Source organism: Rhinolophus sinicus, chromosome 8 (genome assembly GCF_057876585.1).
Source record: "Rhinolophus sinicus isolate RSI-liver-muscle chromosome 8, RSI-T2T, whole genome shotgun sequence".
In the NCBI taxonomy this organism is placed as follows: domain Eukaryota; kingdom Metazoa; phylum Chordata; class Mammalia; order Chiroptera; family Rhinolophidae; genus Rhinolophus; species Rhinolophus sinicus.
Window position 1 is genome coordinate 43,977,232 of NC_142508.1, and position 17,412 is coordinate 43,994,643.

A 17,412-nucleotide genomic window follows, 5' to 3' on the forward strand; every position below is an offset into this window, starting at 1 on the left:
TCTCATGATTAGACAGGGGCTATGGGTTTTTGGAATGAAGACCACAGACGTAGAGTGTCATTCCCATCACATCATCTCAAGACTACATACCATCCACACTGTCCTTGGTCACCTGGCTAAGGTAGCGCTTGTCAGCTTTCTCTACTGTAATGTACTAGTTTTTCCCCTTTCTTTACTGTCTTCTTTGGAAGGAAGTCACTATGAGCAGCTCACATTTGAGGCCCGAGGAGTTATACTCCACCTCCTTAAAGGTGGAGTGTCTACATAAATTATTTGCAATTCTACGAGAGAGATTTTTCTTTTTCCCCTATTTATTTATTTCTTCAATAATTTATATCCGTATAGAGTCATGGATATTTATCTTATGCTTGCAGTTACTTTGTGTTAACTTAAATTCTTCCAGTTTGGACCATTAAGAGGTTTCAGTTGGGTCCTGTGTCCATTTGACACACAGCATCTTTGTGATTTGGGGCATTTCCTTACTTTCTTGCACCACAAGGTGCTCCAGGCTCATCTTATATGTTTCCTCTTCCAGTCCTAGAATCAGCCATTTCTCCGAGGAGTCCTAGTTCATTTTATTGTAGCCTGGCATTAGAAAACAAGATCTCAGTGGTAGTGTCGTTGTTGTTACTGGGTAACATTTGTTTTGATTACAAAATCATATGACACATTTGATCAAGTCTTCTATTATAAAACACAGCATTGTTCTATTTCCCCTAGGAAAGAAAAACTGCTACCTGTTATACTGACATTATGCTTTGTTATCCTTATAATATTTATTATATATTTACTGAAAGAGCACTTTTAGACTTATGTGGGGAAAGACCTTTTAATAAATCACTCTTTGATATCTATGATGGAAAATATAAGCTTAATTAATTGGTTAAGGCATTCCTCAAACTTCCTCATACTCAGAACCTGATTCTTTTGCATGATTTTCCCCCAAAATTTTTATTACGAAAATTGTTGAACATACAGTGAATTTTAAGCAATTGTATAGGGAATATATATATATATATATATATATATATATATATATATATATATATGAAATACAGTTCCTTTGTACACATCTATCTGTCTATCTATCCATCAAAGTATCTCAAAATAAATTGCAGATGTTTTGACTAATTTTCTGATTAGAGTTCTTTTTTAGGGGGGTACTTTTCAGTTTATTTTACTTTTCTTAGCCATTGCAGAGTATATTGAATTGAGAATCTAGGGGGTAGTATAAACTCTACGCATTTTTAGGTGTCACAAACAGGAAGACACAACCTGAGGCCTTTGGTTACTGACTTTCAAACATGTCTTGTCAGTATACAAAACCAGTTGTACAAAATCCCTGTCAGGAGAAACTAGCAACGTGCCAATCTGGCTAGTGGGGCTGGCCGGTTTGAAGTGAGCTGGGCTAACGGTGGGGGGAGAGGGGGATTCGCGATCTAATGTCAAACAGCAGCCTGGGGAAAGTCAAATGACGGTGAGCGTACTCAAAAAATCCTTGTTTCCCAGACCAGCTCCTCAGATGCTTTTCTCGAACAGGGTAGAGTTCTTGATGTTTGTGCTTTCCCATAAATATTGTCCTTGCATTGTCAAGAACATTGTTGATGGAGCATTTCTTAGAAGAGTGCTCAACTATCATCTCAGGATTTGCTTCTAAGCTTGGCTTTCTTCCTTTTACAATGTGTCAGTAGAAGGGTTTCCAGACACCAACCAGAATTCATATTCCTTCTTTAAGTGACTTTTAAATGATGTGTGCTAAAACATTAAGGGATTGCAGTGGTCCCGTCACCTCACTGGGAACAATAACCAGGCAAGGATGGCTGTGCCGTGATTGCTGTCCAGCGGAGAGAAACTGTAAGATAAAATCTGCTTTCTAGAGACATTGAAATGTAGAAAAAAAAAAAAGAGAGTAGCTCAGAATCGATACACTCACATAGATGCGAATGACTAGCACTTACTATATGGCTGGTTTTACCTTCACATATTCCTTTTCTGATGCCCTTCCTTTCTTTATGTACATGCGAGTTTCTGACCTATATCATTTTCCTTCTCTGCAAAAAACTTCTTTTAACATTTCTTGCAAGGGAGTTCTCCTCGCACAAATTCTCTCAATTTTCATTTGTGTGAGAAAGTTTTTATTTCTCCTTCACTTCTGAAAGACAATTCTTAGTGAACAGAATTCTATGTTGGCGTTTTTTTTCTCTCAACACTTGAAATATTTCGTTCCTCTCTCTTCTTGCTTGCATGGTTTCTGAGAAGTTGGATGCAATTCTTATCTTTGCTTCTCTATAGGTAAGGTGTTTTTTTCTCTCTAGCTCCTTTTAGGATTTTTTTATATTTGATTTTATGTAGTTTGCAAATGTTATGCCCATGTTTGGTTTTTTTAGTGGAGGAGGGTGCGGGGGTCGGTTGGCATTTTTCCTGCTTGTTGTTCTCTGAGCTTCCTGGATCTGTCGTTTGTCCATCTGACATTTGGGAAAATTCTCAGTCATGATTGTTGCAAATGTTTCTTCTGTTCCTTTCTCTTTCTTCACCTTCTGTTATTCCCATTGTGCATGTTATATTTTCTTGTATATTCTGGTATTTTTTCAGTCTTTGTTCTCTTTGTTTTTCAGTTTTTAAGTTTCTATTGACATTCCTCAAGCCCTGAGAGTCTACTAATGAGCCCATCAAAGGCATTCTTTATTTTGTTACAGGTTTCTGATCTCTAGTATTTCTTTTTGGTTCTTTCCTAGTATTTTTATCTCGCTGCTGTCATTCCCCATCTGTTTCTATGTGCTGTTTACTTTATCCATTAGTGCCCTTATCATGTTAATCATAGTTGTTTTAAATTCCCAGTCTGATAATGCCAACACCTCTGCCATGTCTGGTTCTGATGCTTGCTCTGCCTTTTAGTATACCTTGTAATTTTTTCTTGAATGCTGAACATGTTGTGCTGGGTAAAAATAATTGTTGTATATAGGCCCTTTGTAATGTGGTGGTAAGCGGTGGGCAGAGGGGAAGCACTCTCCAGTGCTATGATTAGGTCTCCATCTTTCAGTGAGCCTATGCCTCTGGACTGTGAACGTCACAAATGTCACAAAAATGTTTCTCCTTTTTTTGATCCCCCTTAGGTGGGACATATGGCTAGAGTGGGCTGGAGTTGAATAATTTTCTTCCTCTGGGTCAGTTATGCTCTGATAATACCCTAGCAGATTAAATTCTGGTTAAGTAGTTTGCCTTGCACGCAGGCCTTGTTAAAGAACAGAGGGCTCTGGCATATTTTAAAAGGGTTTATTTTCCCTTCCCTCTGCTACATGATGGAACGTTTCTTCATTATTGTGGGAACTTGGTTTTACTCCTGGAGATAATTCTCACAGTCTTGTGAGGGCCTCTTATAACTGGGTGTCGTGCGGGAGACCCTGCTCGCTGCGCCATTTGTCGTGCACGGAGGCCTTCTCGCCGCGCCATCTTTCAGGCGGGGCGGCCTGCGGGGTCTCAGGTCCCGCTCCCCACACAAGAACGCAGGATATGGTGAGGCCGAAAAGGAACACCCACGGAGCCATAGGTAGGGGAGCCATACCACCACGGTCTCACTGGAGGCTGGGCCCACCGGACGCCGACCTGCCGTCCGATTTTCCGCCAACCGACCGACCGACGACTCTCCTCCACTCTCTCCTCTGTTCCTCTCTCTCGGCTCTCCTCTTCCGCTCTCTTCGGCTATCCTGGGCAATCCTTCGTAGCCGCAGCAGTTATACCAGCGGCCAATCGGCTAACCGGCCACAGCCGATGGCCAATCAGCCACAGCCGATGGCCATTCACCACCCGAACCAGTACCCCCTCACGTGAGGCCGAGAGCCTGTAAACTACTTTCTGGGGCTCTGTCCCCACACTGGGTCTCCCTAGAGTTTTTAACTCTGAGTTGTCCACACGTAGCCTCTAGTAATTTGTCCATTACAGTTCAGGTTTCCCACCCCAGCACTGATGGCTGCAGTGGTTTTGCCTGGTACGTATCTGTTCCAACAAGCAGTGACTCCTTCATTTGCCTGTCTCTCCAAACTTGGGCGCAGCAGTATGCCCTGTGTCCTCCCATCTGTTAAGGATCCAGGAAGAGTTGATTTTTCAGTCTGTTCATCTTTTTACTTGTTAGAATTGAGTGGCACCTTCCAAGCTCCTTACATGGCAACTGGTAACCAGGACGTCTGAGGTCTGCTTTGTTTTTCATTAACCTGTCATCACACCTTTTCTCCCAAACTGTATTCTATCTCATCCTCAGTACTATCTGTCTTCCCCCAGACAATCTCATAGTTCCTGGATCAATTTAGCAGTTTTCTTTGTTCATTTCCCACTCTAATTTAGCAAATGCATCAATTATGGCCAACTTCAGCAGGAGTCAGTCAAATTACAGGTAAGAAGATTCTGCCTGGACAAGATGGGCCACCACACAATGCTTCCTACACAGGTGGGAGATACCTGGAACTGAAGCTGGTGTGCCGTGTGTCCGAGTTCGTGAGGTGGATCCAGGAACAAGACATGTTAAGTAAAATGTAAAAAGTTCTGTACGCACAAGACTACATACATAGTATAACAGTCATACATACATAGGTAAATGATCATATTTCAATAATGTAATCATTTGCAGTATGACAGAGTACCTGCCTCATATCCAAAAAATGTTGCTTGGCCTTGTGGATTTCACTCTAAACAAAATACTGGCATCAGGAAACTCAAAGTGTTAAAAGGGAAAGAACCATTAATAAGTCACAGAAATACATGGGTAATGTGAAAACTGCTATAAAGATGTACCATGGAGCCCAAGATTATTTCACGTTCTTTAGTTATAGAGAGTTTCCATTAGTGTCCAATCGCAAGCTAATAGGAATAGCAAGCTTGCCTCTCGCCCCAGTCTACACTCCACATGGGGCTAAAGCAGATAATTTGTTCCCACCTGCACTCCAGCTTCTGTTCTACACTGTAGGCTCGGGCAATCTTACTGGTTTCAACTTCACATGTCTAATTAATATTCTTGAAGGCTGGATTTACATGCCTTCTGTTTCCCAAGACTAGACAGGAGAAACATTCCCCATTCAGACACAACCTTCACCCCACAATGCAATCAGGCAAGAGACTTAACCACTTCACCTAAAGCTTGTTGAAACATAACCAATCTCCACACTTTCACCTTTATTCACCTTAACTCTTGCATTCTTAACTGTGGCCTCCATTAAAACTTTATTAACAGTTTGGGTTTTACAACACTCGGTAGGGAAAGTGTTCCCCAGCCAGACATAATATCCATTCCCATAAAACATTCAGGTAAAGGAGACAGTTTATTAATACAAAACCTGTTGAAACATTCCAAATCTCAATCCAATTAACCTTTACATTTGCGAGAACAGCCTTTATGTTCTCTCAATACAATTATAAGCCACCCAGGGCTTCAGCAATGGATTTTGGTTCCACAGTTCATGGGCCCCTGTATGAAGAACTATAGAAACTTCTCTCCCCCACCCCGATTAATTTAACCCACTCTGCTGCAAAGGCTTTGGGTTCCCAGGGAGGGGTTGAGTCAAGGGACCTTGGTCGTTTTGTCAATCTCAATCTCAGTTCATATCCCTAAGCATTGCTTGAACCAGTTGCAGGTGAGACTTCTCATTATAATCTTTGAATCTTGACTTTTAGAATGTCTCCAAACCAGGGTAAATAAAGACTTGTTTAGGGATCTTTAATTCTGGGGGACCAGTGTGGGGGTCCTTTTGGCCTGCACCACCTTTGTTAGTATTGTACGAGGTGTGATCACAAAATGTGGTGAATGTTTAAATAAAAAAAGATTGCAGTAAAAGAGACATTGCCATTAATCCCCTTCAAAATACTCCCCCTCACTTTGAACACACTTATCCCATTGTTCTTGCCACTTTCTGAAGCAGTTCTGGAAGTCCTCTGTCGTGAGTGTCTTATTTGTGTTGTTGTAGCCATATGTGGCCAAATATGTGGTTATATTTGATTTTTGTGCTCCACTGGGTTTCTGCAGCTTCATTGGACTCCAGAGTTCTCAGAACTATTTTCATTGGTGAGTAGATGTTAAATCATTTCTTTTCTTGAGGTACAAGGGCTGGGACTTCGCAGTCCACCAATCTTGCTAATGTCATACTCCTAAATGTTTTTTGGTTTGTTTTTCTTTTTGTTTTTGTTTGTTTGTTTGTTTTTTGTTTTGTGTGTGTGTCTGTTTTTTTGTTTTTGTTTTTGTTTTTTAGAAATAAAGCTAGTCCATAGGGAACAGGAATTTCTACATGGTATTGACTTCAGTTGGGGTGCTTTCATGGAGCTAAACTCAATTTGGACAAGCTAAGACCCAAGGAAAACTAACCTGTTTCTGATACTGCAATTTGGATAAGGAGGCTCAGTGGACAGAAATTTCAGGCACTGATGAAAAGTAGAGGGATTTCTTTCTTCTCACAGAAAAAGACAAACTCCTGAGCTCTGATCTGTTTAGATTGGAGTCGACCCATGGGAAGTGTTTGGAAATGTCCCCATTTGGCAAGATTTGGATCCCAGCCCTTTCTCAGGCACTGTGGATGTGTCAGCCATCACACTGAAGATCATCGCCAGCCATGCCCCCTCCACCAGGGAGGAGATACTGATCCAGAGTGCTGGGATGCTCATCCCCAGGTAAGGCATATAGTTGTACAAATTGATCTATGTCATAGGGAACGGAGGCCCAAGGAGGGTCAGAGACTCCCAGACATAGCTGCTGGAGGTCATGAGGCTGAGAATCCCATGATGCATTCCACACAGAAGCGCCAGCCCCGCCAGGTTGCTCAATACCAGAAGGCTTAGGTGGTTCATGGTCATTGGCACCCGAAATGCTGGAAGTCGTGGGATGAGTGTTTGTAGAAGTTACAGGTAAAGGGTTCTCTTCCTTCACTGAAGTGATCTGGCTTGGTGCTTCTAGTGACAGACTTGGCCGAGTTTGTAGCTGCTGCTTCCTCCTTTTGATGCGTTGGTTCTTGAACCAAGTCTGGGGAGGGAAGAGCTAAGCAGGTTAATAAAGGGGGATGGGCCCAAAGGGGAAACATCATGTTCCTCAGGAATTGGGTTGTTTTGGTGTGAGAAAGCTAATCTCGCGTCTCTTCATATTTAGCTGAGCAAGAGAAGTTCGTTCCCTCCTTTGCTGTCCTGGGTTCCAGAGGGCAAAGGGAACGTAGGGTCGTGCTAGCAGTGGGTAGAATAGGACACAGCATTCAAATGCTAGTTCAGGAGGTATTACGGAAAGAGGTTTCTGTCTTAGTGGATGCTCTGGGCTTTCAGAGAAGGGATTCTTAACTCTGAGAATCTGAGAATATGGAGTGGGAGTCTAGCTTGGGGTACCTTCGGGATTCATCTAGGGGTTCTTATGCCCTGAATCTTCTGTGGGAACTTATTTGCAAGGCATCTAGATAATTACAAATGTCCTGATTCAGGAAAAACTAGAAATAAACAGGAACAGACCCAAATGGGAGTATCTGAGATCGAGCCCCAAAGGGTCTCCTGTAGCATTGTGGGTCTGGAATCAAAAAGGCCTGGGTTCGGGGCCGGCCCGGTGGCTCAGGCGGTTAGAGCTCCGTGCTCCTAACTCCGAAGGCTGCCGGTTCGATTCCCACATGGGCCAGTGGGCTCTCAACCACAAGGTTGCCAGTTCAATTCCTCGAGTCCCGCAAGGGATGGTGGGCTCTGCCCCCTGCAACTAAGATTGAACACGGCACCTTGAGCTGAGCTGCCTCCCGGATGGCTCAGTTGTTGGTTGGAGCGCGGGGCTCTCAACCACAAGGTTGCCAGTTCAATTCCTCGAGTCCCGCAAGGGATGGTGGGCTCTGCCCCCTGCAACTAAAAAATTGAACATGGCACCTTGAGCTGAGCTGCCGCTGAGCTCCCGGATGGCTCAGTTGGTTGGAGCGCGTCCTCTCAACCACAAGGTTGCCGGTTCGACTCCCACAAGGGATGGTGGGCTGTGCCCCCTGCAACTAGCAACGGCAACTGGACCTGGAGCTGAGCTGCGCCCTCCACAACTAAGACTGAAAGAACAACAACTTGAAGCCGAACAGAACCCTCCACAACTAAGATTGAAAGGACAACAATTTGACCATTGTTCCCCAATAAAGTCCTGTTCCCCTTCCCCAATAAAATCTTTAAAAAAAAAAAAAAAAAAAAAAAAAGGCCTGGGTTCAAATTCTAGCTCTTGTGTTTATAATTCTTGGAAGATAGTTCCCCTCAGTGAGCCTTAGTGTTTCTCAGTGAAATGGGCGATCATGAGAATAACAATTTTACATGCTTAACACCTGTCCTGGCACATAGCAATTATTCAATAAATAGGAATTCTGTGATGATTAAAAGTGTGTGTGAGGCTCTGGGGTAGGTGTGCTATCCAGAGACACACACAGGGACCCACCTTTATTACTAACTCATCAAGATGAGTAGCTGAAGTAAGTGCTGTCATGGTAACCCAATGTGGATACATGGTCTTTTCAAATGTATCTTTCAGTATTCTAAGCTGTTCTTGACTAAAGATGGTGCGGTACCGGCGAGTAGACCCTGGCTTTTCTGCAAAGAGAATAGACAAAAGGCTTTCATAAAAAATATATCCACGGTTATGTAAAGTATAGCATAGGGAATATAGTCAATCATATAGTACTATATTGTACAGGTGGGTACTAGACCCATCAGGGAGATCGCGTCCTAAGGTATATAAATGCCTAATAACTATACTGTATACGTGAAACTAATGTAATATTGAATGTCAAATAAAAAAATTTAATATAATTAAGAAAATTATATATATAGATTTTTTTTTTTTTACAGAAATTGCTGTATACCAGAAGCAGTGTGTGACACGGAACGTTGTCATGATGTAGGATCATTTACAGCACACTTTAAAACACACCTTCTCTCAAAAATAGCTCACACCTGACTGATTGTACCGAACAAATTGAAACTTGTCACACACTGTTACTAAGGTTCAACACACTGCTTCCCATGTTGAAGATCCCTGCCTTTCCATTGGCTGGCATTCGGCAGCAGCATTCACCATATTTTGCGATAAGAACGGAAAGGCTCTGTGTCACACATTGCTGCTGGTATATGGCAATTTCTGTCAAATAAGATCATTACGGTGTGCCCTCATCCACCTTATTCACCAGGTCTGGCACCATGTGACTTCTGGCTCATCCCCAAAGTCAAAATGGCCATGAAAGGTAAAGGTTTTGAATTGATTCAGGACGTCGAAGCAGCCATGACAGCACAACTAAAGACACTCATGAAAGGGGACTTCCAGAACTGCTTCAGAAAGTGGCAAGAGCAATGGGATAAGTGCGTTCAAAGTGAGGAGGAGTATTTTGAGGGGGATTAATGGCAATGTGGTTTTACTGTAAAAATTTGTTTTATTTAAACATTCATTGTATTGTTTGATCACACCTCGAATTGTTTGCCTCCGTTCCTTTATTAGTAAAATGGTCCCAGATATCCTCAAACATCAGGGAGACAGAGAGAAAAAGAGACAGAGAGAGAAGAAGGAGGAGGAAAAGTAGCAGCAGCAAATAATTTATGAACAGAATTCTTTTCCTTAAGAAAAGAACTAGAAGAAAATTTCAAAACATTAAAATCAAGATTCTAAAGATATTGTATTCATACACAGAAAATGTCTTGAAAATAAAGGAAAATCAGATTGGACAAGTGTTCTTGGAAACTGGCAGCTAAAAATAAGCCCTTAAACAATAGAAAAGTTGGAAGAGTAAGTGAGGGAAATATTACAGAAAGTAGAATGAAACAGATAAACTGGGGACAAAAAGAATGAAAAGATAGGAAAATAAAGATCTGATCAAGGAGGTCTAATATTTGACTAAGAAGTATCAGCAATATTCATTTAACTAAAAAGTATCTCTTTGACTAAAATTAAAATTTTTCAAGGAGGGTTTTAAAAGTATTATGCAAGATATAATTTAAAATTTGAAAAAAAAGTACAAGAGTCCCCAGATTGAGGTTATTCCGTGACAAGCACAGTAAATGAATAAAAGGCTCACTGCTGAAAAATACCAGAATACCAAGATTATAAAAAATCCTAAGAGCTTCGAAAGGAAAATAAAGTTTTCTTACAAAGAAATGGTAATTAGAATTCTATTAGTCTTCAGAAAAGCAATGCTGCATATTAAAAGACAATGAATCAAGCACTATAACATTCTTAAGGAAACTGTTTTCAACCTAATCTCTATGCCATCAAATCTGTTTTTCCATGTGAGAATAAGACAAAGATAGTTTCAGATACTCCTGGACTGAGCCAACTCAACTGCCATGTACTCTTTCTTAAGGAACCGCGTGAGCATACAGTTCAACCCAACAAGATAAAGAGCAGGGGGGAATTTGTGTGGGAGCAAAAAAATCCACATAAGAGCGACAAAGGTGAAGTCCCAAGTTGACACTTACACACCAGGCTTAGAAAGCAAGCAGGGTCGATTCCAGGAGGAAAGAAGACAATCAGAAAACTAGATTCAATTGACTATCTGGTGGGTTTGGGTATTTGAAAAAAAAAACACACCTGAATATGCCATAGGCCGAATTGATAAATCCTGCAGTTGAAAATTAAGAAAGATCCATCTAACCCACTCCGGTCAGAATGGCTCTCATCAATAAATCAACAAACAACAAGTGCTGGTGAGGATGCGGAGAAAAGGGAACCCTTGTGCACTGTTGGTGGGATTGCAGATTGGTGCAGCCACTACGGAAAACAGTATGGAGGTGTCTCAAAAAACTGAAAATGGAGCTATCTCATGACCCAGCTATTCCATTCTTGGGTATCTATCCAGGGAATTCCAAAATGCTAATTCGAAAAAATCTATGCACCCCTATGTCTATTTCAGTGCTATTCACAATAGCCAAGACATGGAAACAACCAAAATGCCCATTGGTAGATGACTGGATTAAGAAACTGTGGTACATTTACACAATGGAGTATTACGCAGCCATAAAGAAGAACGAAATTTTACCATTTACCATATGGATGGACCTAGAGAATATTATGCTAAGTGAAATTTTACCATATGGATGGACCTAGAGAATATTATGCTAAGTGAAATTAGTCAGACAGAGAAAGACAAATACCATATGATCTCACTGATATGTGGAATCTAAAGAATAGAATAAATGAAGGAACTAATCAGAAACAGTCTCAGAGATATAGACGAAAAACAGAGGGTTGCTAGATGGGAGGGGGGTGGGGATAAGCGGGAAGCTGAGGGGATTAGAAAGCACAATTGGTAACCACAAGATTGCCACAGGGGTATGAAAGTCAATTTGGGGAATATAATCAATAATGTAAAGATTTTATATGGTAGCCAACGGACACTTGTCTTATTAGGGAGACCATTTCAGGGATGGTGTTGATGCCTGATCACTGCACTGAACTCCTGAAGCTGAAGCTGAATAATAATGAATGTCAACTGGGCCGGCCGGTGGCTCAGGTGGTTGGAGCTCCACGCTCCTAATGCCGAAGGCTGCCGGTTCGATTCCCACATGGGCCAGTGGGTTCTCAACCACAAGGTTTGCCGGTTCAATTCCTCGAGTCCTGCAAGGGATGGTGGGCTCCGCCCCCTGCAACTAAGATTGAGCACAGCACCTTGAGCTGAGCTGCCGCTGAGCTCCCGGATGGCTCAGTTGGTTGGAATGTGTCCTCTCAACCACAAGGTTGCCGGTTTGACCCCCGCAGGGGATGGTGGGCTGCGCCCTCTGCAACTAGCAACAGGCAACGACAACTGAACCTGGAGCTGAGCTGCGCCCTCCACAACTAAGACTGAAAGAACAACTTGACTTGGAAAAAAGTTCTGGAAGTACACAGTGTTCCCCAATAAAGTCCTGTTCCCCTTCCCAATTAAGTCTTTAAAAAAAATGTCAACTATAATTATATATATATTCACAAGAAGTGGAGTACAGCATAAGGAATAGAGACAGTGGAAATGTAACAGCTGTATGCGATGTCAGAGGGGTAGTAGATTGGGGGAGAGGGGATTATCACTTTGTGAGGGGTATAAATGGTAAATGTCTAACTATTAGTGTTTTTTACACATGAAACTAATTTTAAAAAAAGATCCATCTAAAATACATGGGGAAAAAGGGAAATTATTAACACTTCACATTAAGAAGTTTATGTTACATGAATCATTCTAGTATGGACTAACTCAGTGGACAATGTTTACATAATTCTGATTAAGTTAAATTGTTATCAACTTGATCAAAATTATTGATACTAAATTATTAAATTAATTAATGTTAATTAAATATTAAATTATTAATATTAACCTGTATTGGAAAGTTGACTGGAGTGAAATTGAGGAAGGATGTGGCTGTAAGTCTAAAATCATCATCTACCAAACTAAGAGGTCAATATATCAAATTGATGAATTAATATTTTTATTAGTTTAGTGTTAAACAATATGAAACATATCAGAAGAAGCAGTTACAAGGTCTGATAAGTGGACATGTTGAGGCACAATTCAGTTTTTTCTCTTATGAAAATAAAATAAATTTTAAAACAATTTTTTTAAAAGATTAATAAAATTATATTCATGTTCCTAGAAAAAAACATACATTTCTAAACTAGGCTCTCCAAATACAATAAGAAACGGAGCATGTTGATAAATATCACAACATCAACATTTAAAATATTTAAAAAATAGAACTCATAAGTAAATTGAAAAACACAAGCCACATACTGGGAAACTATATTTGCAACTAATACAAGAGATAAATTATTAGTATCTAGAACACAACAAAAAATACTCTAAGCCTCAAGGGAAAAAATACTTGAAAATGGGAATGGGGAGAAGTGGGAAATTATCACAAGAGAAAAGCAAAATGGACTTTAAAATAGAGTGAAGAGTCTCAATTTCACTGGTTCTTAAAAGAAATGAAAATTGGATCACTGTTAAAAACAAGGCAATGGGGCCAAAATGGAGTCACTTTTGTGAAGCCTCACATCACCAAACCAAGACTTAACAATTACAGTGTTGGTTTTCCCAGAAATGGAATTTTAAACCAGTCATTCAGAACTGTTTCATCAGCACCGGTTGAATAATTGCCAGATTATTTAGGGGATACCCCTGCCATCCCCTAAAGGAAGGTGACCTTGCTATAACCAATCCACTTTTTGCCCAGCATTTATAACTTTCTTGTTCCTGCTCCCTTCTCCCTATAAAAGTCACTCATTTTGTACAGCTCCTCAGAGCTCCTTTCTATCTGCTAGATGGGATGCCACCTGAATCATTGAGTAAAGCCAATGAGATGTTCAAAATTTATTCCGTTGAATTTTGTATTCTAACACCACCAAATGGTTGACATTTAAAAAGTATGACAGTACCGAGTGTTTAAAAAGGACATGGAGAAACAAGGAAACTCACGTTACTGCTGGGAGTCCAGTTACAATTTTTTTTTCAAATGTTCCCTATTGGTTGATCCAGTGGTTCCCCAAACTGACAGCCTAGTGTTGGCAAAGCCCAAGGGCCCTCACAAAGTCTCCCACCTCTCGCCACTCAACTTCTAGCATCTTAAGCATATGTTGCCTTTGCCCCAACTTACCTGCCATAATATCTTTTAGAAGTAGAATGATCCTATCAGCTGTGTGTGTTTCTGAGCTCCCGAATTTTGTCTGTGTATCTGCTGGGTTTAAGGGCCCAACATTTAAGCAAATTTTTGATGCAATTAGGTCCCACCCTATCCCTCCCTCACGTCACACCCTCCAATAATCCATTCAATACATGCTTATTGAGAACCAGTTCTATGCTTGGTGCTGAGGGTCACTGGGAATAAAAGTGTGACTCCAGACTTAATCCCTGACCTCAAAGAGTGGAGGATAACAAATGAAAGTCAAGCAAACTGAAAATAGATAAAATGTTCAAAAATTTCACTGAAGACAAGAGTAAATAAACAGGGTTCTGAGAGAACGAATAAGTTGGTAAGACAACTGAAACTGGAAGGTGAAGACGCTCTGCGTGGACAGCTCCTGGTGAGACCTGGAGCGCCAGACAAGGCGCCGCGGAGAGCTTGGGGGAGATGCACTGTCAAGCCCCTCACAATTTAGTGCTACCCAGCTTTTCCCAAAGGAGGCAGCAGCAAAGGTCAAGATCTTGAAAGACCCTAAGTAATAGTCACCCTTGTAACTTATGTTAAGGAGTTTGGAGTTGGGACAGTTAAAAGCCCAGGGAACTTAACATACTCATTGTCAAGCAGGGTGGCATGCAGGGTCTCTGGTCCTGCTCCCCACATAGGAATGAAGGACATAGGAGGCCAAAAAGGAACATCCACGGAGCCATAGGTAGGGGAGTCATACCACTATAGTCTCACTGGCAGCTGCAGCCACACTATCCACAACCTGCCATCCACTTATCTCTGCCAACCAACCTCACTTGCTAACTACAATCCACTCGTGTAGCCCCCATTTTCTGCTAGTGTAGCCACGGCAGTTATTTTAGTGGCCAATGGCTCACTGGTTATAGCTGACGGCCAACTAGCCACAGCTGATGACAATCCAATCACAGTTGATGGCCATTTACTACCCGAGTGAGCACCTTTCCACGTGAGGCCGAGAGCCTGGAAAGTGCACTCCTGGCTCTGTCCCCACACTCATGTGAGTTGCATTTCTAAAAATCACACCTTTCTCTTGCCTCTGAGCTTCCCTTTCCTGGTCCCTCTATTCTCCATTTTCTCCGTCTTTCAGATGACATATTTCCTCATTTATTTACTCCTCCCCACAATGTTCTTCTCCATGACAGTTCTTATTCATCAGATGAGTCTAACTTGGTCAGCAAGTGGGCTCTAGTCCCTGTTCATACCGTGTGTGGGGACAGAGCCCCAGAGAGCAGTTTCCAGGCTCTGGGCCTCACGTGGAGAGGTGCTGGCTTGGGTAGTAGATGGCCGTCAGCTGTGACTAGTTGGCCATCAGCTGTTACCAGTTAGTCATTAGCCATTGGCTATGTTGATTGGTTGGTTCGCAGAGAAGCAGGTTGCGGATTGCATAGCTCCTGCTTCCTGTGGCTCCAACCCAGCCTCCAGCTGTGTATGTTTATTTGTGTGGGTGTTCTGGTAATGCTGTCTCCATGAGGAAGGTCTCCATCTTCCTGCAGTGGTCCTCAGAGACCCATGTAGGTGCTCAACACAAGAGTTTTGGAGGCATGAAAAAGAATATTTGGACTCTTTCTGGATGAACATGTGGCTATAATTGACTTTGCTACTACAGGGTTTTGAACATAATAAAACTTTTGATTATTTAGTGTCTATTGCAATATTGGGAGCATGTGTCTAACTAGGTGAATTATATGTTGTCAATTTAGCTAGTACTTTGTGCCACAGGACATTTCCACTAGCATCTCTCAGGCATGCCCGGTTTGTAAGCCACAATTTTGTTTTCCTATTTTAATTTAACATAGAGAAAAGTACACAAATGATTAACAAATAATAGGAGATTTATCACAGCCACATCCAGATTAGAAACAAAATATTACCAGCATCCTAGAAGCCCCTTATATTCCCTTTTGGTCTCTGCCCACCTTTGTTAGCTACTCTTCCGACTGGTGACATCATACAGTAGTTCTGTCTTCTTTTGAACTTTGTATAAATGAATCACACAGTATGTGCTCTTTTGTGTCTAGCTCTTTTCACTAGATATATTGTTTCCATCTAGTTATATAGTTCATTCATTTATTCTCATTTCTGTATCATATTCCATTGTGTATATGTACCACATTTGTTTATCCATTCATCTATCAATGGACACCTAGGATGCTTCTATATCTTGGCTATTGTAAATAATGCTGCAATGAACATAAGGGTGCATGTATCTTTTTGAATTAGTATTTTCAATTTCTTCAGATAAATACCTAGAAGTGGAATTGCTGGGTCATTTGGTAGTTCTATTTTTAATTTTTTGAGAAATTGCCATACTGTTTTCCATAGTGGCTGCATTAATTTACAATCCCACCAACAGTGCATCAGGGTTTCCTTTTCTCCACATCCTCACCAACACACTTGTTATTTGTTGGCTTTTTTGGTAATAGCCATTCTGACAGGTGTGAGGTGGTATCTGATTGTGGTTTTGATATGCATTTCCCTGATGATTAATGATGTTGAGCATCTTTTCATATGTCTGTTGGCCATCGGTATGTCTTCTTTGGAGAAATGTCTCTTCATGTCTTCAGCCCATTTTTTTGATCAGACTGTTTGTTTGTTTGTTTATTGTTACTGAATTGTATGAGTTTAGGTGGGAGAAGCCCTGGCAGAATCGAAGCTGCTCTCGGAATATGCAGTTCAATGTGTTACTCACCACATAACTTGGCAAAAAGAGGCTTAACCTCTATCTTTAGTTTTACAGTCCAATGCTTGCTCGGCCATCTTACCTATGTTCATAAACGACTGAATGTTCTCAAGAAAACACAGAAAGATCAACACTTTAAATTTACTGTTCGGTGCCTGAGATGGAATAGTAGGTGCCATCCTAAGGCTTTTCCCCCGTGCCAAACTAGGTCAACCTGGAGCTTTACGAGGAGATGGCCAAATCTATAATGTAGTTGTAACTGCCCATGCTTTTGTAATAGTTTTCTTTATAGTCATATCCATCATAAATAGAGGGTTGGAAAATGGACTAGTTCCATTAATAATGGGGACACCAGACATAGTGTTTTCTAGAATAGATAACGTGAGTTTCTGACTACTTCTTCCGTCATTCTTACTCTTGCTCGCTTCATAAGGTCCTGGAAAAGGTTGAACTTTATATCCACGTGTACCCTGTCATCTAGATCACGTAGGAGCTGCCTTTGACCTAATCATGTTTTCCCTACATTTAGGAGGTCTTTTCTCAATTTTAGGCTCCATCAATTTTATTACTACAATTATTAATATAAACCCACCAGCCCTGTCTCAGTATCGAACAACACTATTCATTTGATTAGTCCAGGTTACAGCTGTACTGTTACTACTAATACTCCCAATCTTAGCTGCTGGAATTATTATATTATTAACAGATTGCAATCTAAATACTACCCTCTTTGATTCCACAGCAGGAGGACGTCCAATCTTACATCAACACTTATTTTGATTTTTTTTATTTTGGGGTGTGGGAGAGGCCACCATAGGATTATCTTATCCTACCAGGATTTGGAATAATGTCACATATTGTTACATATTATTCATGGAAAAAAAGAACCTTTAAGATATATAGGAATAGTCTGAGCTATAGTATCTATTGGTTTCCTAGGCTTTATTGTATGAACTCACCAGGTGGTTACAGTAGATACACATGTTAGCACATGAACATACTTTCCATCTTTAAATCAGCTACCATAATTATTGCCATTCCTACAGGAAAAAAAGCATTCAGTTGATTAGCAAGCCCTCCATAGAGGTAATGTTAAATGATCACCA

At 41.1% G+C, this 17,412-nt stretch overlaps 2 protein-coding genes across 2 annotated transcripts in view; one reads left to right on the forward strand and one right to left on the reverse strand.

Annotated features, from left to right (window-relative positions):
- Positions 1–17,412, forward strand: part of LOC109458062 (galectin-10-like) — a 60,564-nt gene that overhangs the window by 26,266 nt on the left and 16,886 nt on the right. The gene's annotated exons all lie outside the window — the stretch shown is intronic.
- On the reverse strand, positions 6,560–17,289 carry LEUTX (leucine twenty homeobox). Its single transcript, XM_088800747.1, has 2 exons — positions 17,266–17,289; positions 6,560–6,997 (listed from the first exon to the last, which is right to left on the reverse strand). Exons 1-2 carry the CDS (start codon positions 17,287–17,289, stop codon positions 6,560–6,562), a joined length of 462 nt encoding a protein of 153 aa, XP_088656873.1.